Source organism: Dendrobates tinctorius, unplaced genomic scaffold (genome assembly GCF_039654945.1).
Source record: "Dendrobates tinctorius isolate UK_male_01 unplaced genomic scaffold, ASM3965494v1 ptg000058l, whole genome shotgun sequence".
Lineage (NCBI taxonomy): Eukaryota > Metazoa > Chordata > Amphibia > Anura > Dendrobatidae > Dendrobates > Dendrobates tinctorius.
The window spans coordinates 468670-493787 of record NW_027361726.1 but is presented as its reverse complement, the minus strand read 5'-3'; the positions used below and the strand labels follow the sequence as shown (position 1 = coordinate 493787).

Below are 25118 nucleotides of genomic sequence, written 5' to 3'. Positions count from 1 at the left end.
GTAAATCCCACAGCGCTCTGATTCTCACCCCAGGCTTCTATTAAAGGGATCATTGGTGTGGAAGTCAGGGCAAATCCACTCAGCGCTCTGGTTCTGATCCCAGGCCTCTCTTAAAGGGATCCCCGGTATGTAAGTTAGGACCGTTCCACTCAGAGCTCTGGTTCTAGTAGTCCAGTGGCTCTGGCTGATGGGATGATGTGGGATATTAGGGGTAGTAGTCTGGTGGCTCTAGCTGACGGGATGATGTGGGATATTATAGAGAATGTGGCTATGCGATATATATAAAATTTAGATTATCTAAGATCTTCTGTTTCAGACCAGCTGCAGTGCTCTCTAGTTGCAGGATTGGATCAGGATCTTCAGGGGGTTGCACAACACCAATGCAATGTGGCTGCAAGATCTGAGAATGAAACACAGCAACCACCTAGAGCAAGAACCAGTCACCATTACAGAAGCAGACATCCAACATCGGGTCAAGAACATGAAGAGCTGGACAGCACCTGACCCAGACATGATCCACACCTACTGGCTAAAGAAATTAACAGCGGTACATGAACGCATGGCAAAGCAGATGAACCAACTGCTAGAAGAAGGCTACCACCCAGCTTGGCTAACACAAGGTAGAACAGTGCTGATCTTGAAGGATCCTCATAAAGGAACAGTTCCATCCAACTACCACCCTATAATCTGCCTCACAACAACATGGAAACTCCTGTCAGGCATCATAGCCACCAAGGTACAGAACCATATGAACCAGTACATGAATCCAGCTCAGAAAGACATTGGGACCGACACCAGTGGCTCTAAGCACCAGCTCCTATTAGATAGAGCAGTCGCTCAAGAATCAAAATCCAGACAGACCAATCTCAGCACAGCCTGCATTGACTACAGGAAAGCCTATGACTCAATGCCACACAAATGGATCTGTGAATGCTTGGCTCTCTACAATGTCAACAGGAAATTAAGAACCTTCCTCAGAAACTCAATGGGGCTATGGAGAACAACATTGGAAGTCAACTTAAGACAACTAGCACAAGTGACCATCAAATGCGGCATATACCAAGGTGATGCACTGTCCCCATTGGTGTTCTGCATCGGTTTGAATCCCCTCAGTCAGATAATTACAGAGCTATGGATACAAGTTCAAGGGTGGAAGCACCATCAGACACCTCCTCTACATGGATTATATCAAGCTGTATGCGAAAAACGAACAAAACATCGATTCACTGATCCACCTGACAAGGATCTACAGTGAAGACATCGGGATGTCCTTCGGACTGGAGAAGTGCAGCCGGTAGGTAATAAAGAGCGGAAAGGTAGTCAAGACCGATGGAGTGGAATTACCAGCAGGGCATATAGCAGATGTACAGACATGCTACAAGTACCCCGGCATCCCACAGGGATACGGTAACCATGATGAGGAGTCAAGGAAACCAGCAACATTCAAATACCATCAAAGGATAAGACAGGTCCTGAAGAGCCAGCTCAATGGGAAGAATAAACTCTGCACCATCAATGCATATGCGCTGCCAGTTATCAGATACCCTGCTGGCATAGTGTGCTGGCCAAAAGAAGAGATGGAAGCTGCAGATGTGAAGACACGAAAGCTACACCCTAAGTGTAGCACCCAAAGATTGTATACCAACAGAAAGGAGGGTGGTCGAGGCTTGATAAGCGTCCAAGCCACCATCATGGATGAAACAAGGAGTATCCAGGATTACACCAGAAGAATGGCGCCAGAAGATGAGATGCTGAGAGAAAGCCTAAGGCAGCAACAACAACAGATCTGGAAGGAAGAACAGGAACATGAAGCGCCATGGCAAGACAAGCCGCTGCATGGGATGTACCACCGACATATAATGGAAGTGGCTGAAATGGAGAAATCCTACCAATGGCTGGAGAAAGCTGGACTCCGAGACAGCACAAAGGCACTAATCATAGAGGCACAAGAGCAAGCAGTAAGTACAAGATCCATAGAAGAAGGAATCTACCACACAAGACAAGACCCAAGGTGCAGACTATGCAAAGAAACCTCAGAAACAGTCTAACACATAGTGGCAGGATGCAAAATGCAAGCAGGAAAAGCGTATACTGAACGCCACAACCAAGTAACGGGAATTGTATACAGGAACATCTGCGCAGCATATGGGCTAAACCCCCCTAAGTCCAGGTGGGAGACCCCATAAACACTAAGGTTACTTACCGGTAGCCGGTTTTTCCAGAGCCCATGACGGCACACATGAGAGAGGGGATCCGCCAAGTCAGGACAGGAACTCTACTGAAGATAAAAGGGGCGGTACCTCTCCCTCGCTTCAGTTGGTTTACAGAGCATGAGAGGCCCCCCGGGTTAGTACACATGGTAAAACTATCACCACATTATATCTAACTAAAAAAAGCACCCAAACTATAGTGCACACCAAAGAAGTGAAAAAGGGAGGTAATATACAGGTGCCGTCATGGGCTCCGGAAAAAACGGCTACCGGTAAGTAACCTTGGTGTTTTCCCGTCTCCCATGACGGCACACATGAGAGACTTTTGTAGAATAAGACACCTTAGGGAGGGACCACCGCTTGCAGCACCTTTCTACCAAAGGTTAGGTCAGTAGAGGAAGACAGATCAAGTCGGTAGTGCTTAAAAAAGGTGGAAGGTGAGGTCCAAGTAGCGGCTTTACAAATTTGTTCAATCGATACCTCAGGTTTCTCTGCCCAGGAGGTAGCCACGGCTCTGGTGGAGTGAGCCTTGATGCCTTCTGGAACCGGAGCGCCACTTGCAGAGCAGGATAACATAATGGCCTCCCTGATCCATCTGGCAATGGTACTCTTAGCTACCCCGTGCCCTTTTCTACTACCCTGAAAGACTACAAAAAGGGACTGATCTTTCTTCCACTGACTAGTTACTGACATATATTGTGCTATGGCTCTTCTTAAATCTAATGTATGGAACTTTTGCTCCCCAGGGTTTCTAGGATTGTTACAGAAAGATGGCAAGGAGATCTCCTGAGTCCTATGAAACTTTTGGACTACCTTGGGGAGATAGGACAGGTCTGGTCTTAGAACCACTCGGTCATCCAAAATCTGTGTATATGGAGGACATATAGATAGAGCTTGTAGGTCGCTCACTCTTCGGGCTGATGTTAAGGCTACCAGTAAGACAGTTTTAAGTGTAAGTAGCTTTGGTGACAGCTCTAGTAGTGGTTCAAAGGGATCTTTGGTTAAGGCCTCTAAGACTAGGTTGAGTTCCCAGGGTGGTATCTTTGGGATAATGACCGGCCTTGACCTGCCACAGGACTTTATGAATCGGGACACCCACCTATTGGCTGCTAAGTTGCAGTTATATAGGGCCCCCAAAGCTGAGACTTGGACTTTGAGTGTGTTAGTGGCTAACCCCAGTTGTAGCCCCGACTGTAAGAATTCTAGGATAGGTCCCACTGGCGCTACATCCCCCAAGGGTTCCCCCAGGAAGTCTAGGAACTTTTTCCACGTTCTACCGTAGATTTGGGATGTTATAGGCTTCCTACTTTTCAACAGGGTGGAGACTAACCCTGGAGAGAATCTCTAGCGACTCAGTAGCGCCCTCTCAAATTCCAGGCTGCTAGATGGAAGCCCTTCACCTGAGAGTGGACCACTGGTCCCTGGGAAAGCAGGTCTGGAATCTCCGGTAATATCCATGGATCTGTCACCGACATGAGTCTCAGAAGGGAGAACCAAGGTCTCCTCGGCCAAAACGGAGCTATAAGGCTTATTCTCGCTCGATCCTCCCTGATTTTCCTGACCACTACTGGGATCATTGTTATCAGGGGAAATGCATAGGCCAGGATGAACTTCCAGGGTATTTGTAGGGCATCTACTGCGAAGGGGTTTTCCCTTGGATTTAGTGAGCAGAACTTCCTGACCTTCCGGTTGTGTGCGGTAGCGAACAGGTCTATTTCTGGTTTGCCCCAGGCCTGAACTATTTGTTGGAAGACTTGGGGGTTTAGGGACCATTCCCCTTGTCTTAGGTGCCTGCGACTCAGGAAGTCTGCCTGTATATTTTCTACCCCCTTTATGTGAAGTGCTGTGATGGATAACAGATGTTGTTCTGCTAGCTGGAAGAGTAGATCCGATATTTGCATGAGGCCCCGAGATCTCGTGATTGATGTAGGCTACTACTGCCTGATTGTCCGTTATGACTCGGGTGTGGCGGCCCCAAAGTAAAGGAAGGAAATGTTTCACTGCTTTTTACACTGCCCTTAGTTCTTTTACATTTGAACCGTGATCCTTTTCTAGCGAGGACCAGGTGTGCTCCTCATCCTGTGGCACTCGCGTCTGTTGTAATGATGTCCTCGACTGGTTTTTGCCACGGGACACCAGCTGTTAGATTCTTTTCTACAGTCCAACAGAGCAGGGAATCTCTTACAGCCACTGAGAGACATAGTTTGCCTTCTAAATGCCCTTTTAATTGTTTCTGTGCTGACAGAACTTCCCACTGTAGTTGCCTTAAGTGGTACTGCGCCCATGCTACTGCGGGGATGCATGATGTCAACGAGCCTAAAAGGGACATTGCGTTCCTCAGTGTCATATTTGGTCTTTGTATTGCTGTGCGAGCTAGGCCTCTTATCTTGGTCACTTTGCTCTCTGGTAGGAGGCAGCGTTGTTGCTCGGAGTCCAATATCAACCCTATGTTTGCAAAGGGCGCATTCTCTATTCTTGGTTTTGCTGCTAGCCTTCCTCGACCCCTAGTGATCAAACAGAGAAAATGGACCCCATTACCATAAGGGTGACATTCACGTAGATCACTCACCACCGCTGTCAATCAGGGGTACCGATCTCGGATGCTCCTCAGATGCACTTGTGACGTTTGTCCTGGACGTCTCAGAGTCATGTCGGTTGCGTTTATGACTGCCGCTCCCACCACTCGAGCAACTGCTCCTGGTATGCTGGCGGCTCGGCCTGGCATCTGGCGAGAGCTCTTGCTGCTGACGCTGCTCGTCTTGCCCCACTTCCATCATGAAGCCTTGGGCATGAGTGCGTCTTCTGTGGTCATCCTCCTTATGTAAGGGGGATCCACTGCACTCTCCGTCTCTCCGGTTACCGCCACAGCCCCTCCCCCCCCCGCCATGCCGCCGGGATCTCCTTTCGCCGGCCGGCGTTGTTTGCTATGGGCGCCGCCATCTTGGATCACCGGAGCCGCCTCCCGACGTCACGGGGGCATGCCCCTTTCCCAGCGTGCCCTGCGTGTGACATCAGAGGGGCGTGACCCGGAAGCGGCCGCTCCCTGACGCTCCTGCGCTGCTTCTGGATGCGGCAGAGGGAGAGAGGGCGGCACGGCAGAGCCCCAGGACCCCAGCCGTGCTGCTTCTGCGCCCGCTCGGACGCTGAGCCCCTGGGGGGACCCGCGGACGGCGCTTCCCCCTCCCGACACACAGCGCTCAGGAACCAGCCTGATCTTCCAAGCCGGCACAAGAGAGGGGCAGGTACGTGATCTTCAGAACACGGGTCCCTGTCAGGACAGGAAACTCAACTGAAGCGAGGGAGAGGTACCACCCCTTTTATCTTCAGTAGGGTTCCTGTCCTGACTGGGCGGATCCCCTCTCTCATGTGTGCCGTCATGGGAGACGGGAAAAAAGTGGTGGAAAATGAAAGGGCTAAAATCCTGTGGGACTTCAAGATCCAGACAGATAAGCAAGTGTTGGCCAACCAACCAGATATTGTCATAGTAGACAAGGATCAGAAGACAGCAATGATAATAGAGGTGGCAGTGCCAAGTGACAGCAACATCAGAAAGAAGGAATATGAGAAGCTAGAGAAATACCAGGGCCTCAAAGGGAAACTGGAGAAGATGTGGAAGGTGAAGGCAACAGTGATTCCAGTGGTGATAGGAGCACTTGGAGCAATGACCCCTAAGTTGGAAGAATGGCTACAACAGATCCCAGGAGCAACATCTGAGTGCTCTGTCCAGAAAAGCACAATACTGGGAACAACTAAGACCCTGCGCAGAACCCTCAAACTCCCAGGCCCGTAGTAGAGGACCCAAGAATGAGAAAGGACAGCAAAGACCACCCCCATTGAGGCGTGAGAAGGAAGGAAGACACATGTAGTGTCGAAACATGTCGTCCAAAAGGGATTGACTATCTGTAAAATTGTTACTGAAGAAACATGGAACCTTTTTAATGGAAAAATAAAAGTTATATTTTACCCCACCATTGGACTGATCGCTGGAGAAACCATACTATTTCTTTTACATGCAAGGATTTATCCCAATCCGTTTTCCGTGCGAACTGCTACCACAGGCTGGACTTATTCCTGGTTTTCTTCAAAGCGGTGAGCTGGATGTGCCAAAAAATTTTCATAGATGTATGTTTTGGGGTTGGTCTGCTGCGTCTGGCACTGAGGGCCTTGTCTGTGTGCAAGGCATCATGAAATCAGAAGAATACCAAAGGATTTTGGGTGGTAATGTAGTGTTCAGTGCCAAAAAGCTGGGTTTGCTTCTCAGGTCAGGGGTTTTCCAACAGGACAATGACACCAAACGTACTTCAACAAGCAACAGAAATGGAAGGAAACAAAGCACTGGAGAGTTCTGAAGAGGCAGCAATGAGTCCGTATCTAATTCCCATTGATCACCTGTGGAGAGATCTTATAATTGCTGTTGGGAGAAGACGTCTTCAGATGTGAGAGACCGGGAGCAGTTTGTAAAAGAAGAGAGTGGTGAAGAATTCCATGTGAGAGGAGTAAGAAGCCTGTGGATGGTTATAGGAAGCGATTGATTGCAGTTCTTTATTACAAAGGGCATGACCAAATATTAAGTTGATGGTGCCAACAATTTTGCCTTTCCCATTTTTTGGGGTTTTGTGTGAAATTATGTCCAATTTGCATTTTTTCCTGTGTTTTTTTTTTTTGCATTGTTCCAATGCATACAAAGGAAATAAACATGTGTATAACAAAAATGGGGAATTGCAAGAAATTTCTGGGAGAAATACTTCATTTTCTGGAACAATTTCTAGGGTGTTATTACTTTTGTTGGCAGATGTAGAGTCTGTATTTGATTAGGTAGCCTAGACTTCATTAGTTGTCTGGTCTGAAGATTGCATGTGTATAGGGGGTCTCTTCTGCGCTTTCTATGTGTTAAAAGGGGTATAGCCTTGAGTCTGTATTTAGCTAGTGTGTGTGTTCTGGGGTCTGCATATGTATTTAGATGGTCTCCTATGTAATCTGTCTTCATTTTCCGGGTGTGCTAAAATACTTTCATGCATCATTTGCGATCCAAATGGTGCTTGCTGGCTGGACCCCTATAAATGGTCTGGCTGTGCGATGTGGATGCTGCTCTCTATTCCTCCCTCTGGAATCCTTCTCATTTCCCTTCACATAAGTTATAACGTATGATAAAAAGCATCTTTAATATGGCATAATGGAGGGGATATGGACGTCAAAAAGCGAGAAACCCAACTCTGTACTCCTTTCCCAACAGCAGATTGGATGGTCCGGGCTCGTGGATTTATGCTAGGGATCCCCCGGGGAAAGTGTCCCTTACATTAAAGGAGATGTTGAGAAGGAGACAACCCCTTTAACCAGGGGCTCATAGCTGTAACTGCACAGATATCATTTAGAACCAGATTATATAATTATAAGCTCGACTGTTCAGTGGGCACGACATGAGCCGGAGCCCCTTATCCTGAGCCGGTGGTTGATCCGTCTCACCCTCGTTTTCCTCCAGTTTCCGGACTTGTCTCAGGACCGGCTGGAGATTCATGTATAATCGATGACTATTGCTGAGCAGCTGCAGCAGGTGCCGAGAGCGCGCCGGGCAGCCCGTGTAGTACATCAATTTCCTAGCCGAGGGTAAACCGTCCGGCAGAATCTCAAACTTCTTTCCCTGTGAAGTATCAGACAGGTCACAAAGTTACAATGTATCACCGTAACCACGGAAACGATTGTTCTCATCCCCCACAATGTGCCACTATGGCAACAGGTCCTGAGTGCAGATACGACCCCACTGCACATCACAGGTGAGGGAGGCGCAGTGCGAACAGGTATATCCTCATTAAGTTGTCATGAGCTGTAATCCCGTCGCCGTGTCGTGCTGACAGCACCTTTGTCGGGAGAGCTCAGCCTTCATACATAATGGATGATCCTGCTGGCTCGTTACATTACACATCCAGCTGCCGGTTACTCACCACAAACACTAACTTTCCTACGTTAGTCCAAGGGAAATCATAAAGAAGCTGCTTCTCATCGCCAAGACTCTAGAAAATGATAGAAACGCCAACTTAATAAGAATCGACACATTACAGTCATATGTCCTGAAATACTCTGCGCTGTGGACACCATCTCCCTGAGTTTTTCCATTCATCCCAGTCACATATCTGCACAAGTCTCCTTACAAAGTCACCATACACCTACACTAAAGTACATTCATTTTCTAAAATACTCTGTGCTGCTGGAGATCCTGCCTTAAGTACCTGTGTATGATTTCCTCCTTCCCTCTACATCCATCATCCTTGGCACATACAGCCCCGTCCTCACTATCTTATTGATATGAGTAGACAGGTATGCTTCTCTCCTGAAATACTCTGTGCTGCTGCCATCATCCCCATAATCTTCAAAACTGAAGTTGTACACCAGGCTTTCAACACGTGCGCTTATATCTGGAGCAATACTGACCTGGAAGATTTGGATTCCTCTTAACGTAAGTCCAAGAATCAATGAGGCGTCCACCTCCCTCTTATCCTAAAATGTAAGAATTTAGCAAATTTAGCCAAGTACAAGGGAAACACTGGAATCATGTACAATAGAAATGTCTGCTGTTTACCAAGGATTTAGGTAACAGACATGATATCTGCATACAGTTTATGTATGTGTCCTCATGACAACACTTCCTACCCCATAATCGGTTCAACCTTTAGGGTAAGTTCACACTGGGCGTTTTTGCTGCAGCAAAACCTGATTTTCTTGGCAGGAAAGAAGCTGCAGCAAAAACGCAGGGTTAGTTGCGTTTTTGGTGCAGATTTGGTCTGTTTTTTTTGGTGCGTTTTTTTGTGTCTCTTTGTCCATGCTAATGTCCATGACTTTTCTGCACAAAAAACGCTGCTTATAATGATACCTGCGTTTTTCAACACCCATTTAAGTCAATGGGTGAAAAATGCTGCAAAAAGTGATATGCTTTATGTCCAAAAAACGCAGCAAAGCGTTATATGAACCTCCATGTAATTCTCTCCCCCAAAAATCTTACACTTCCTGTGCATGTGTTTTTCCATGTGTGAACGGCTGTCGCTCACCTTGTACAACCTGTAGTAATGGACAGCGACGTCCTCCAGTCTCGCTGCCTCCTTAATATACAGCAGTTGTGCTTCCGATACGTTCAGTGAAAATTGGTCGCGGTGGATATTGGGAATGTGCTTTAATATATAATCTTTCCCCCTCTTTTTAATTACCTGCCGAAACGTGAAACCAGAAAGTGAATTAAAAAAAACTTAAAAATCAGAGTGAACAAGTTGCAAACAGCAAAGAAGTCTTAAAATCTATTGTCAAACACTCAATTAATGTGGAGGATGGGCCCTGGAGAACGGCTACAAAAAGTGTCTCCCATGGAAGACCCAGAACATCCATATGGTACACGAGTCAGCGAAATTGATGCAATCCTTCCTTTGCCCTGCGGGGGTGCTGCAGGCAAACTGAACACTTTCTTACAGAGAATATGAAGAGTTAGAAAAATCAATCAGTCGAAAAATATTGAACTACATCCTTAATCACTAAATACCAAGTGCCGAAAATTGGAAACAGTCAGCCTTACCCAAGGAGGGAAGTAGGCTTCTGGTTCAAAGTACTTTCCATAGTGCTTGTTCCTTTTGAAGTTACCCAGGTCAGCTTGTAGGGCGAAGGCGGCCAGTAGAAAGTAAACCTCCTCCCTGGTTGTGCTCTGGGATAGCAAGACTTGCTTCCTTAGGTGGCAGTAGTAATAGTGCCGCGCCATTCTGTCACTAGAGGGCGACACCACAACCAAATATAATATACAAGCCAAATTTCCACATCCCCGACCCCTGGACTCTGCTAAGCTGCACTCCCATAATGCAGGGAGGGATCCACTGTGCAAACAGCTCCTCATAGCTCGGCTTTCAGCATGTGGCTGGATGTAGGATCATGTTTTTAGTGCCTGTAATACATTTATTTCCCTCTTTTTAGCTTTCTCCTTTGGAATTTTTACATTTTCTGTATCTCATTTATTTAATGAGATCCAGATGAGGAAACTGGCGCCTAAATAACAAAGCAGCCATTGTGACCGCACCACACCCAGAGCACATCTGTATGTGTGTAACTGATCAGAAGAGGCCTTATCGTGCCATCAGGCTAAGGGCACACATTATCCAGAGCAGAAAGCGCCGACAAAAAGTCTCCCTTGCTCTTCAGGACCCAGCATGTCCACAAATAGACCAATCATTTCAAATAATTTCAAAGGAGGTCGTGTAATACTTAATCTCCCCTGTGGAGACGCTGCAGGAAAATTCATACACATGATAGGCAGAGGTCCCAGCAGCAGGACACCCTGTGATCAGCTTTTTATTCTGTGACCCTTTCAGCAAAAATGAATTATACAAAGTTGTGGGACACTTTAAAAAAAAAAAAAAATGTAGGTTTTCAATAGGGAAAATTGATATAACGGAGGCTCATACCTTATTAATCGGCCATTCTCCACATAGTACTGCACTCGGAAATGGATGATCATCGGAGGGCCGAACTGGTCAATACCCTGGAAGAGAAGGAGCATCATGATCATCAGCACTGCACACGAGCACGTTGTGGATGCTGTGCGCAGATTTCTTGCACTGAATGCCCTCTCATGTAATAAAGACATTAGGCTATGTGCACACGTAGTTTTACGTGCTGCGGATTTTTCCGCGCGGATTTGGAAAAATCCGCTGGTAAATTCTCAGGTCAAAAGACCTGCGGTTTACCTGCGGATTAGCCTGCGGTTTAGCCCTGCGGTTTAGCACCTCTACAATGGAGAAGGTGTGAAACCGCTGCGGATTCTGCATAAAGAATTGACATGCTGCGGATTTCAACCCGCAGCAAATCCGCGTGGAAAAATCTGCAGCTTGTGCACAGCGTTCTTCAGTTTACCATTGAAAACAAAGCTACTGTGCAACGCACCTAAATCTGCTGCGGACCCGCAGAGCCTGAAACGCTGCAGATCTGCAGCAGAATCCACAACGTGTGCACATGGCCTCAGTGTCATGTATGATGGGGTGCGTATACATACTGTAACTGGGCTACAGAGGCATCAGTGTGGCTGGTGGTGTTATGGGCATAGTTACTGCCCTCAATGTGGGCACAGTTGTCATCTCTGCTACCGGGGCACAGCGGTCATATCTCTGCTACCGGGGCACCGCGGTCATGTCTGCTACCGGGGCACGACGGTAGGCACTGTTACTGTGAAGCTTATGGCTACCATCGCTGGCAAGGCTATAAGCCAATGTTACGGCACCATGGCTGTCAATCTTTGGGACAAAGTGGCTGTCATTGCTATGGGCCAAAGTGGCTGTTTGTGGCACTGTGGCTGCCAATGTTTGAGAAACCATGGTTCCCAGGGTTATGGGCCACAGTGACAGTCAATGTTTGGGGTACCATGGCTCTCTCCGCTTTGTCTGTGGCTCTAGATGTTATTAGTAGATGGCCCCAGTCCATGAACCACGGGGATCCCAAAACGGGACCCACTTTGACTAACGCTTGCCTACACAATTACGGGCACCTCATTGTACATCACGATACTACAGGCAGCGAGCCTCCGCCGGGTAACAGGACAAAAATCTGACAACTGTGTAACAAGACAGCAACGTCCGCATGCCGAGAGGCAGGCAGCTGATCTCACACTTGTGATTCATTCCCACAGGCGGTGACAGTTGGCGCAGACTTGGTTCTCCGCTAGTAATGGGTCAATGTGAAACCAGACACCCGAGTGTTAAACGACTATGGGATTAATAAGATCCAAGTGTTTCTAATGTATGCGGCCTGTAAATCACACAGCTCCTCATACAATTATACCCAGCCTGCAGGATCACAAGCATTTCTCCCTTATATAAGCGGAGCAGTCATGTTAGGGGGCTCCGGGTACAATCACAGCACATACAATGTCATGGGCCGAGGGCGTAAGCGCTGGTGACCAGTCTGATTCATCATGGGATCCAGAGATCTAGTAATACTTTGGTACTGCTGTATATATTGCAAATCATTGTCTCCCATACAGCCCAGCTTATAGCTTTGGTGATGCAGGAGGAACCCTAAGATGTCAGAGACGGGAGCCTTCAGAGGCCCTGGCTGCAACTGTAACCCATAAGCACCTCTCCATCTCAACTATGGGGTTGGTCAATGGGTGCCCAACCTGAGCAAGCCATTGATTGACAGCACCATTAAACTGGTTAAATGGCAGCAATATGTGCTCACTTAGGTCGCTGCTGGTAAAGGCAGGTGCAGGCTGTAAAATACAGCCGGCACCTGCTGTCTAAGGAGCGGACTCAGCACCTCAGCCTGTTCCATGCAACTTGTGATGAAAAATGTCACAAGTAAAGGGTTAAATACCTGTCCTGCCTGCAATGCTAAGTGGGCAGGGGTATGCCCATGTTGTATCTGGATGGAGCATGCTTTGCCTGGACCTGCACAGCGCCCCTTTGCATGCGTCGGTGCCCACATTTCACGCTCCCCCGTCTACAATGTCGGCCAGATGGCCACAGCCATACAAATTTAGAATCAGCACTTGTCCCAGTCACTTTCTCCAGCAGTCAGACTATATATACACAAGCCATCTGACTTCAGGATGAAATACGTCTCCTCCGGATTATGCCAACGGCAACATTCCCCGGGATCCCCGGCCAAGAAAAGCACAAACACCCGCCGTCACCTGACTTACTTTACTGGCCTCCTTCTTCCACTCCTTGGGACAGTATTTATAAAGCTTCTGGGAAAGTTCCATGTACACATGTTCATTGTCTGAGTCGAGAGAAAGACCAAGATTGAGGAAATAAATAGGAAGCAGAAAACAATAATACAAAATAAAAATATAATAAATGTTATAAATAACAATAATCAGCACAGATTAAATTACTACCAATAAATACAATGATAATAAAATGATTAGACAAAACATCACAGAGCTCCTGTTATAATTGTGATCCCATAAACTATATCAAATACAGAAATATTATATATGTGAGCGTAAAATACAGAAATAGAATTCAATAATACAATAACAAAATTCATTCAATCCAGAAATTCAGATTATCTGCCATATACACAAAAATTATTATATATATATATATATATATATATATATATATATATATATATATATATATATATATTTGCCTTGTAATGTTTTCATTTCCTGTTCTATCCAGATGTCACTGTATCCCCGAATCCCAAGTGGAGGAAGTTCACCGACCGCCATATTGGGGCACCCAAGTGATGGGTGTCTCAATATGGAAATTGCTACTGGTACCAACCTATTGCACGGTACCACCAGCGGAGCTCCGTCGCACCACACACACACACACTCTATATGCCGTACGCAACTCACACAGCCTCTTGCGTGGCACCACCAGCAGAACACTGTTGCACTGCGCCTGCTCGAATTCTGTGCAGGCGCAGTGAATCATTCAACTGATCCCGGCGGCAGATGTGCGACGTGTCTACAAGCAGAGGAAGCCAGTCACATTAAATGGGTTTTCCCATGAACAAAAGTTCATTTTAAAAATTGTCTGTGTCTGATCATGTATGGAGCATACCACATCTCCTGGGCAGGGGAGGAAGCAAAAGACAATACTGACATTACAGCAGGGGATCACAGAGGATTCATTTTGTGAGGTAAAATATTTCACTGACTGTTTTTAAACAATATTTTACCTCACAAAATGTATTCTCTGCAATCTCCTGCTGTTATGTCACTATTGTGTTTTGCTTTCTCCCCTGCTCAGGAGCAGTAGTATGTTCTGTACACGGTCAGACACAGACAATTTTTTAAAATGAACTTTCGTTCACTAAATCTTGGCATTATGTGTCTGTGTGTGCCACACTAAGCATGGAGAACAAAAAGAGGACAAGAGATCTGGACTTGTAACCTTCAGATTGTTGATATTGTTCAATAATTTTGGTTCACAACCATCTCCAGAAATCTTGAAGTTACTTTGTCCACAGTGCACAACATAATTAAGAAGTTTACACTTGCACTGTAGCTAATCTCCCTGGACGTGGACACCAGAGAAAAATGTATGAAAGGTTGCAATGCAGGAAAGTCCAGGTGGTGGATAAGCCCCAATCAATTTCCAAAGAAATTCAAGCTGTCCTGCAGGCTCAGGGTGCATCCGTGTCAGTCTGAACTCTACGTCCACATTTGAATTAAATAAAACTATGACAGGAGACCCAGGAGGACCCCACTGCTGACACAGGGACATAAAAAGCTAGACAGTAATTTGCCAAAATGTATGCAAGTAAGCAAAATCCTTCCGGGAAAGCGTCTTTTGGACAGACGAGACAAAGATAGAGCTTTTTAGTAAAGCATATCATTCTACTGTTTACCAAAAAAGAAATGAGGCCTACAAAGAAAAGAACACAGTACCTACAGTCAGATATGGTGGAGGTTCAAAGAGGTTTCGGGCTTGTTTTGTGGCCTCTGGCACTGGGTGCCTTGACCGTGTGCAAAACATCATGAAATGTCACATTTTCACAAACTCATTCTCAAATGTCTGTGAATCACTGCAATTGCCTCAAAGCATTTTGCCATTTGCCATAAAGGTAATGTTAATTCTTTTAAGTTTAATGCTATTGAGGAAGTCCATAAACATTACCTTGGAGGTAATTATAAGCGCAAGTTACTAAGCAGGGAATCTTATTGGATTTTCACATTAAACACATTAAATATGAGAACATCACTTGGTTTAAACAGTAGACAGGATTTGATTATATATTTCCAATAATGTGTAGTGTATGTATATTTTTTGTGTATTTTTTATTTTTTTTGTGCATAGTTTTCTTTATTCTGATTTTCCTTTTTTTGTTAACAGCTTGTTTCTTAATTAACATAATTAGTATTAGCATATGTAATTTGTCTACTGCTTGTCCAATGACTTTTTTATACCATACTAAAAGATTGTGTTCTTTGCATTCTGAGATCAGATCTTGACAAAGACTTTTTATAGTCGAAACGCGTTGATCTGTCATCAATGTGCAATATACCCAACAATTCATGCCTGTTCCCATGTTTTATTGCAAATGGATTAAAAGTTATTTAACTGCTACTAACTTCGCTGGATTCTACTTCCTGCTTTGCTGTTGATACTTCAAGAAGCCCCCAGAACTAGATGGAAACAAAGCACTCAAGAGTTCTGAAGTGGCCAGTCCAGGTATAATGCCATTGATCACCTGTCAAGTGATCTTAGGACTGCTGTTGGGAGAAGACGCCTTCAAATATGAGAGACCGGGAGCAGTTTCCAAAAGGAGAGTGGTGAAGAATTCCAGGGGAGAGGTGTAAGAAGTCTGTGGATGGTCAAAGGAAGCGACGGATTGCATTTATTTATTCCAAAGGGTCTGCGACCAAATATTCAGTTTAGGGTGCCTATAATTTTTTCTGGCCAACTGTTCGGGTTTTGTGTGAAATTATATCCAATTTGTCTTTTTTCTCTGTTATCCCAAAGGAAATAAATGTATATAACAAGATATGTGTAATTGTAACAAAATGGAAAAAAAAAAAATAAATAATAATAATAATAATAATAATAATAATAATAATAATAATAATAATATATATATATATATATATACATACACACACACACACATACATACACACACACAAACATATTCCGCATACACACACACGTATTATAACATATATAAGGCTTAGAAGTCAGAGTGAAAACTGCAAGATTTATTGTTAATATAAATGGTTATAAGAAATCTAAAGAAAAGAAAAATCACCGAAAAATATATATTTAAAGGGAGATATTAAATTCAAGATGTCCCAATAAATACTGACCAAAAGATGGCACTTAAACGCATAAATTCAATCCTTATTCGGAATAACACCCAAAGGTACCCAAAAATCAAGAGATCCAGCAATATTACAAAAAATATTAATTTTATTATTACAATATTTTCAAAAATAGTAAACAGCAATGCCCAGTAGAAGACACGAAAAAACACTGATAGGATTATGTATCGCCACTACAATCTATTGAATATAAGTATACCAAATCATGCAGCATAAATATTTTACAACTTGAATGGATATAAATATTAAAGAACAATGTCTGTAAAAACTTAATTCATGTGCCACATTTTCCCTGATATAAAGGGACCAAATACATATCACTTCCAAAGCGGTACCCATTATCATTAAGAATCAATCAATATACCCATATAGCTATACTTTAAGAAATATCACGGCCATGAAAATAAAAAGCGCTAATCTAAATAGCCAGGGTAATTCCGATGTAAGTATAAACAATGGGACACCTATGATATTACCTCAATTAGTGGAGCATTGGTGCTGCAGTGTAACGTGTCCTCCCTCACCCCTACGCGCATTTCGCACAGGCTTCTTCCGGGGGCGTCCCGTGCGAAACGCACGTAGGGGTGAGGGAGGACACGCTACACCAATGTTCCACTAATTGAGGTAATATCATAGGTGTCCCATTATTTATACTTACATCGGAATTACCCTGGCTATTTAGATTAGCGCTTTTTATTTTGCTGCATGATTTGGTATATTTATATACAATAGATTGTAGTGGCGATACATAATCCTATCAGTGTTTTTTCGTGTCTTCTACTGGGCATTGCTGTTTACTATTTTTGAAAATATTGTAATAATAAAATTAATATTTTTTGTAATATTGCTGGATCTCTTGATTTTCGGATACCTTTGGGTGTTATTCCGAATAAGGATTGAATATATTTAAAGGGGCAGTCTTGCGCTGCTAACTTCCACATGAGGAGGCGAGTGACGCCTTTGATACTACGTCAATGCCTGCAAGGTCCTATCTGCAAGTTTCGCACCTGTTCAGTTCCACAGGTCATTTTCCGAGTACATGCTCCCTTTGAGGTTCACTCCTCCTTTTAAATTTTCTGTGTGAAACATTTGCAAATTTGCTTAGAGTCCACAATGTGCGTATCATGTAAAGAGCCGCTCGTCATTTTTTCTCACTCCCACATGGGCCTTCTTGTTTGTTTAACTGCCCTGTTGCCTTCAGTTTTTGAAGCCCATTTAAAAGAAATCGTAGCTCTTGATGTTCTTGGTGTTAGCTCTTGTTCAGGAATGTGAAGGCTGAGGAATGCGAGCCCTGCAGGAGCAGAGGAGGCATCTATCAGGGCCGACCTCAGCTGTCCCCATCCATCACACTCAACTCCACGTGGTAAGCTGTTACTTTAAATCAACACTGTGGCACTCAGGGGCAAAACTGGAGAAAAGTGAAAGCTGGGAGCGCCACCGTTTCAATATAGATAGAAGAATTATTAAGGTGGCAAGACATGGGTCATCGATGTACGTTGCTTCGTCATAGTGTCAGGACTGGCTGCAGACCTGAAAGAGCTATGTGGTTTTAAAATAACTGGCTGCAGCAGGAGCCTCCCCCCACCACTCCGTGTGCAGCAGGAGCCTCCCCCCACCGCTCCGTGTGCAGCAGGAGCCTCCCCCCACCGCTCCGTGTGCAGCAGGAGCCTCCCCCCACCGCTCCGTGTGCAGCAGGAGCCTCCCCCCACCGCGCCGTGTGCAGCAGGAGCCTCCCCCCACCGCTCCGTGTGCAGCAGGAGCCTCCCCCCACCGCTCCGTGTGCAGCAGGAGCCTCCCCCCACCGCTCCGTGTGCAGCAGGAGCCTCCCCCCACCGCTCCGTGTGCAGCAGGAGCCTCCCCCCACCGCTCAGTGTGCAGCAGGAGCCTCCCCCCACCGCTCAGTGTGCAGCAGGAGCCTCCCCCCACCGCTCAGTGTGCAGCAGGAGCCTCCCCCCACCGCTCAGTGTGCAGCAGGAGCCTCCCCCCACCGCTCCCGTTTGCAGCAGAAGCCTCCCACCACCGCTCCGTGTGCAGCAGGAGCCTCACCCCACCACTCCGTGTGCAGCAGGAGCCTCACCCCACCACTCCGTTTGCAGCAGAAGCCTCCCACCACCGCTCCATTTGCAGCAGGAGCTTTCTCCCATTACTCTGTTTGCAGCAGATCACCAAGGTGTTTACTTTAATCCCTCATTTCTAAGTTGTTTTTTTTTTACTTTGATGCCATAACTTCTGTGGATTCCATCCTTCTTAATTCACCGTATTAATATAGCCATACAGTCAATAAAATGGGGACATGGAGTCGCATCCGGATGTGCCGACCATTAGAGCCAATTACTTCCTTCTTTTCAGTCATAACTGAGTATACAACCTCTTCATCCACCAAAGTGAAACTCCCTATTGTTGACCCTACACATAGTACATACATAGATCTCTGTAGCAGTGGAGGAGATTGAGGGGGAATGAGGAGTTCATAGGAGCAGTTGCGTTTTGCGCAAAATTTCAATAAAAGGAAAAAGAAAAGTTTTTGATCCCCTTTAATATCAGAAATTGTATCGATATGTGTTGACCTGATCCAGGGTGGAAAAGCTTCTGCGGCTCCATAGGTGATTTCACCAGAAGAGCAAATAAAACTTGAAAGGTTTGTGGTCCATGTCTGCGCTGCCGGCTTGTGAAGAAGCGTCGGGACCCAGAAGTATTCTGAAATAAGGGTTTCTTTTATTTTTCTGCGCGTTTCTAAGTATAACCCACCATCATGCAGCCTTTTTTCAGGGCCCTATTTCAGACCTCACCTCTGTACAAACCCTGCAATTCCATGTATGTGTATATGGTTTGCTGTTCCATGAAGGAGAAGATTGTTACACTTTGAAACGTGCAGAAAAATAAAAGAAACTTCTGGCGTCCGACGTTTCTTCACAAGCCGTCGGCGCAGACATAGACCATAAACTTTCCATGTTTCATATGTGTCAACATGACGCTGATAAAGTTTTTCCAGTGGAGGAGCAGGGAGCCACCGGCCCCACCACTCTCCATCCTACAGCCCACAAGATGTCGTGGTCTGTGTCAGGTGGCACAATACCATCACTGCATGGCGCCCCTGTTGCCTCCCGCTCTGAAAAAGAGGACTCTGTCCCTCAGAATAGCTGAGCATTAACTGTAATTCATTAAGGGGGGTGTCAGAAAAGTGCATTATTACTTTTGGAGGGGACAGTGGTGGGCATTATAACTGACTTAGTGGGCGCAATACTTGCATTGTCCTGTGCGCTGGCATAGTGCCCTCTTTTCGAGGAGTAGTACGTCATCTTGCAGGATGGTTTTCAGTATAGATGTACTAACGTCCACTACCCAGCACCAGCTGTGCTTTCGGGGGACGCTCCTTATCCGCACACTAGGACTTTGCAATATCTATGGCATTTGTCCTCCCTCTGACCTTTCTATTACAGTTCCACAGCGATTACCTGCCTCTACATCTTTACCCCTCACTTTCCCGCTATCTTTGTACTGGGTAGCTGAAAGGTGAGAAGTAAAGATCTTATCTGTGTAAAGTATGTGAACTTGTCAGTTTGGGATGATGGGAGAGCTGCCGGTGCGATCCTGTGTGGCGATATGAGCGGCTTGTCTAACTGAGAGATCAGACGTGTTCAGACTGGTAAGCACTGACCTCTATGCATGCAAAGTAACCCAGCAATGAGGAGGTTAATGATTTGGGGTTTGTTTTATCAAGCGACATTTAATAGGATTATTTTTGGGGAAATGACCTGTGAGCTGTCACTTACTTTGGATAACGCTGAGCCCAAACAGATGGCAATCCTTCAGCTGGAGAAGATCGCAAATCTGATCCAGTAACTCCTGACAAAGTGCTTTAACCTGGAATGCACAACGTGATGTTAACTATAGATGCTAAAGTTCCCATAATGCACTATGTCTCAGGGGGGTACTTACATTAATGATGATATTCAGAGTCTCATCACTTGGAAGGAAGACACACACGCTCCGCCGATCCTGCATGACTCTGTTATTCTGGAAGCCGAGCTTGCTCATTTTTTGTTTCGCCCACTTTTTCAGGGGGAGGTCACTGTGCAGCGCCGAGCCCCCTGCGACCTATCAAATATTCAGCGCTGACCGATCGCCCATAGTCCGTCATCATCATCATCAGAAAGTTCTTCTCAGCTCAAGGAATTATCACTACAAAGAGACAGAGATATGCCAAGAGTTCATTATTGTATCCAGATATGTGGCAGTCAATAAATGGAGGCCATTACATCTCCAACCCAACACTACCAGACCCCTGAATTACCTTCTACCTCACTGTGCCGGACAGAACGGATCACTTTATACCCATGTAGACCCAGGTTGTCCCTTATGGCAGCTCTAACAGCGCCACTATTGGAAGTCACCCAGCAGAATATTAACTTTATTGTTCACATTTATCACATTTCAGGAGGAAGTTCTCTTTAAAGGTGGTATGGGGATTAGTCGAAACTAAAACGTGAGCCTCCGTTTCTGGAGGACTTGGATTAATCACGTTTTATATGGTCAGCTATTCAGTCGGATAGCGCCATAATGTAATACTACATTTCCCCTGTAGTGGCTGCTGCAGGGAAAATATGCAGCTTTCCTCTAGAAAAAAAAAAAAATGAGTCGATCACCAGCAGATCCTTATTTAGAGGATTATTTTTCATGTTAAGAATTTTCAATACAAAGAGAGAGCAACATATGTAAATAAAAATCAAAATATCAGTGAGCTCAAGATCTTTTAAAAACCGATAGTTCCCATGTTTTTGAAGCTATGTAGTCACTGCTCACCTTTTTACATCAGCTATCCACCCATCTACAGGTACTCAAAATATTACATTTGTTGCTTGGAAGAAGAATGCAATTTTGCAGCAAGAGCATAGTCTAAGGCAGCAAAAACTCAAGGTGGTAAAGTCCATGAGATGCTGTTTACTCGCATCCCACCGCCATAGAGAGACTCCGTGCATGTTTATGGTCCCATCATTGAGCAAAGTAATGGTAGGACCCTCAAACAAGTCCCATTCCCATGTTTTCAGCTGTAGCCTCATTTGGATACTTACCACCATTCTTGGTGAAGGTGGATCGATCCAACACAAGACGTTGTCCTTTCCATGTAGCTGCTATCTCTGTAGAAGGTAAACCCTTGATTTCAGCCCCGGTGATCCAACAGGAAGGACATAGTTCAGCTTATTATCGCTGTGTGTTTTTCTTTTTTGTACAAACACATGAAGACTCCACAGAACCCCAACCAGTTGACTTTTTGGTGACCCCGTTTTTGAGAAGTTGGCAGCCTTCCCCATGCTTTATTTTATTAACTTTTTCCTAGAGATATTTTGCCCTTTTGCCCTTTAACATAGCAAGACATCTTTTCCGCACATGAATATGTCCAGAATGCCAATGCTTGCTAAAAGAATGCTGAATATTCATGATCTTAAGTTCAAAGGAAGACGAAGCTCAGATCCCCAGTTGTGTCCAATAAAGTTATGCAAACACATCGGGTGTTTTTAACTTGTAGGATTTGGTTTGTTTAACAGAAATATTTTTGGCAATGCTTTGGAGGACTCAAGGTCTGTCCCGAAGAGATGTCAAATGTCAAGTCAATGTCAGCATGGCACTGGTAGGGCAGCCAGTTAGGTCCATGCCAATGTCAGCTTTTATCTCTAGGCCATGGCCATTTGCTTTTGTTTTAAATTAAGTCTTGGGCAGATCGATAGGATACCCAATAGGCAGAACTACAAGAAATAAGAGCAGCTATGGAGCCCAGAAATTCAGAAATGTAGGGGGCCACATCCACTTAAGAGGTGCAGTCAACACCATGAATAATGGATGATGACAGTTGGAGGAGAAAAGTTATAGGGAACAAGGGAAAGACCAACATGATTGTAAACATCTCAAGTCAGATGCTGCCTATGAGCCCTATATAGCTGGGACCTTAATAACCAAATGGCCATAATGATGTAGTAACTTTATAAAGTTTCAAAATCGTTGACCAACAAGTATTACACAAGGTCTAATGCACCTTACTTGAAGGTTATCAGAGGTGTAGCTGATATTTTGGGGCTCAAATGTCAAATCCAAAAATCCAAATAAATTCCTTCTAAATCATGATTTGACATTTATAAATAATGGTGTCCTCTAATGGAGCATAGTAGCCCCTCAGGTATCGATGGCTTAGAAGCATCTGCAGATTGTACTCTGCGTATTCCATATTTATGCTTTCTGAGTGATTGTAATCTCTTTTTTTTTTTTGCATCCAGTAAAAGTCACACCACCGAAAGGACATTATTTCTCATCCACAGTGATTTCACCCTTTATTGTTTCCAGTAGACGCTGCCTCTTCAACTATGCTATTGTGAGGGTATTATCGCAGCTCAACGTGACAGACAGTACAACTACCAGGAGGCAATGAGACTGTGGGAGGAAGAAAGGTGTGAATGGACATGACTCAGACAATAGTTATAAAGGATGACTTATGAGCAATGACAAAGAGATACTGTTAGGCCACATTCAGTCAGCTTGATATAAATATGCTCTTGGTAATATTACGTATACTGTGTTTTTTAATTACTGTTTTAGGGTGATTTATAGTAATGCAGGTTGTTTATGGTCATATAAAGATCATAATGATGGCACTTTACACCAGTCATTCGCGATGGTTGATAAGAACACATTATCCTGAAGTGTTATAATGTAAATTGTACACATCTCTCCACGTACTGTAGGATCTCCTTGTTCTCCGCTGTGGTACATAGAACATCCTCATCCTCTACCTTCATACTGTGACCTCCTCATCCTCTCCCTCAATACGGCAAGACCTTCTCATCCTCTCCCTCCATACGGCGAGACCTCCTCATCCTCTCCCTCCATACGGTGAGACCTCCTCATCCTCTCCCTCCATATGGTGAGACCTCCTCTTCCTCCAAACGGTGAGACCTCCTCATCCTCTCCCTCCATACGGTGAAACCTTCTCATTCTCTCCCTCCATATGGTGAAACCTTCCCTTTTTCTACCCTCATACTGCGACCTCCTCATCCTCTACCCTCATACTGTGACATCCTCCATGTTTTTCATTTGAAAACTTTTTGTACATCATCAGAATTTCTAAAAACACCCCATCATCCACACTTATTGTGTAAATTTCACATATTATCCACCATCTAAACATTTTTAGCTTTGGAAAAGAAAACTTGCATGGAACCTAAAGAGATGTTCCTTGACTGTTCGTTATAGCTATCCTTCATGTCGGCCATGGATGACTAGTATGGTGGAATAAATGACTCCTCACACTTCCTGATGTGGCCACGTTTAACTATTCTTTGCCAGGCTCATTACTCTTGGTTCTTGTGGCTAATGCTGTGGGTTTTCAGCCCCCTAATCCTCAACCCTTTGGTTTCCCACACAAGTGGAACATCTGTTGGTCACACCCAACCTCCAGTGAGAAGATGGATCCAGTCCCCGTTACTGTTGCCAGAATGAGCAACTAGGGAGCGATCGTCCCACATTACATAATGTTTCTCGTGTTCAGTGCCCTCAGCCAAGAACAACATTCAAACCTTTGCAGTAACAGTGAAAGCTAAATTATTATATAGTCAGATCGAATATTTTCCTACACCCACTTGGATGTAGGGTCGAAGACAAAACCAAGCAAACCCTGGGCAGATGTCAGGACCCTTTGAGCTTTGGAGGTCCATGGGGATCTCCCTAAACTTGATCTATGCTTGGCAAGTCAATGGTGGATTAGGAAAGGGTCCACATACACCTGGAGTCAGAGGTTTAGTAGTACAGTCTGCAACTGTGATCTCTAGAACATCTCCTGTTGGCTCCCACTGGAATTGGTTGTAGGTAATTTGGAAGGTCTACCAATAATTGGAGTGGGGTAATCATGCCTCCTTCAAAAAAAAGTGTGGCAGATCTGCCAGTGTATGATATGTTGCTACCTCCAGACCACTTTATTTTAGGAATTGTTAGGGGTCAAATAAGTCAAATTAAATTCTCAACAATAGAGCACCAATACCTATCTTAAGCCACTTGATCCAATCATAGCACAACACGCAGGGTGCTGATGGGGTTAACCCTCAATGGTGTTGTGCTGTCTTTTTTCTCACTTCTTGCTGCTCTCGGCACCTTCTCACATTCTAGCTTGATAAAGGAGCGGCTTTAAATAATGTATTATAAATCTGGCTGCGTAGACAGATCTTGGGGAGCTGCGAGGAGCGAGTGAGAACTTCACCTCGCATCTGACTGTGAGACTGACGTTTTTCTACCAAGCTGTGAATAATCAGATGTTATTAGCTGGATATATGTCGGGTGTAAATATCAAAAGTTTTTTTTTCCATTATCTTTCCATTCCACTGCTGCCTGCGATCTGAAGACATGTCAGATTTAGTGAGTAAGCGCAAAAGTTTTTCCTCATTTCTGATGCATCAAGCAGAATTTTTTTTTCCCCAGGGAGGAAAAAAACAATGTGCTTAGTGCAAGGAATCTGTTATAGAGAGTCGATAGTCAGGACTGATCACTGGACTTTTTAAATCACTGAAAACACTACAACATCCAGCATGAGCTTACTGCAAATGTACTCTATAGATAGACACTACAACCTCTAACATGGCCCGACCACTGGAAGTGCATATACCCCATGTACAGGTAATATCCCTCTCTGCGAAAGCAATTGTGCTGCAGAAAAAAAAGACAATTTTTTGGGGTAACAGAAATAGGTCAAAACTAAATTAAACTGCAATATAATGTCCCTAGTGGTGGTTACCCAGCTTTCCACAAACCCTGAATGACGTATAACTCTGTGCTGATTATATGTATTATTTTTTTGTAAATTGTGCCCCATTCCCCGCTCTACAAGAAAAACTGTCCAACTTCTGCTTAGCACGCAGAAGTAGAGCTCGCCGGGCATGTAATAGATGTTATCAAATGCAACAAGTCCCAACAAATGTGCCGCACCAAAGGAACAAATTGCTGCGGCCATCATGAGATTAGGACGACATACTTGACAACTTACTAATGGCGCCTTACACCCGATCGCAGTGGTGACTATCGCAGCACCTCGTCACATTTGCCCTTAATTATCCATTAATCCATTGGCGACC

At 44.8% G+C, this 25118-nt stretch overlaps 1 protein-coding gene across 2 annotated transcripts in view; it reads right to left on the bottom strand.

Annotated features, from left to right (window-relative positions):
- Positions 1–25118, bottom strand: part of FRMD6 (FERM domain containing 6) — a 69632-nt gene that overhangs the window by 11802 nt on the left and 32712 nt on the right. For both annotated transcript variants that reach the window (XM_073577905.1, XM_073577906.1), the window contains 9 exons: positions 19948–20190; positions 19782–19872; positions 12874–12953; positions 10643–10719; positions 9766–9952; positions 9251–9406; positions 8637–8702; positions 8150–8218; positions 7674–7848 (listed from right to left, as the gene is read on the bottom strand). In XM_073577905.1, coding sequence (XP_073434006.1) covers positions 7674–7848; positions 8150–8218; positions 8637–8702; positions 9251–9406; positions 9766–9952; positions 10643–10719; positions 12874–12953; positions 19782–19872; positions 19948–20046 — 1000 coding nt within the window. In that variant the 5' untranslated portion in view covers positions 20047–20190. The remainder of the gene's footprint in view (positions 1–7673; positions 7849–8149; positions 8219–8636; positions 8703–9250; positions 9407–9765; positions 9953–10642; positions 10720–12873; positions 12954–19781; positions 19873–19947; positions 20191–25118) is intronic.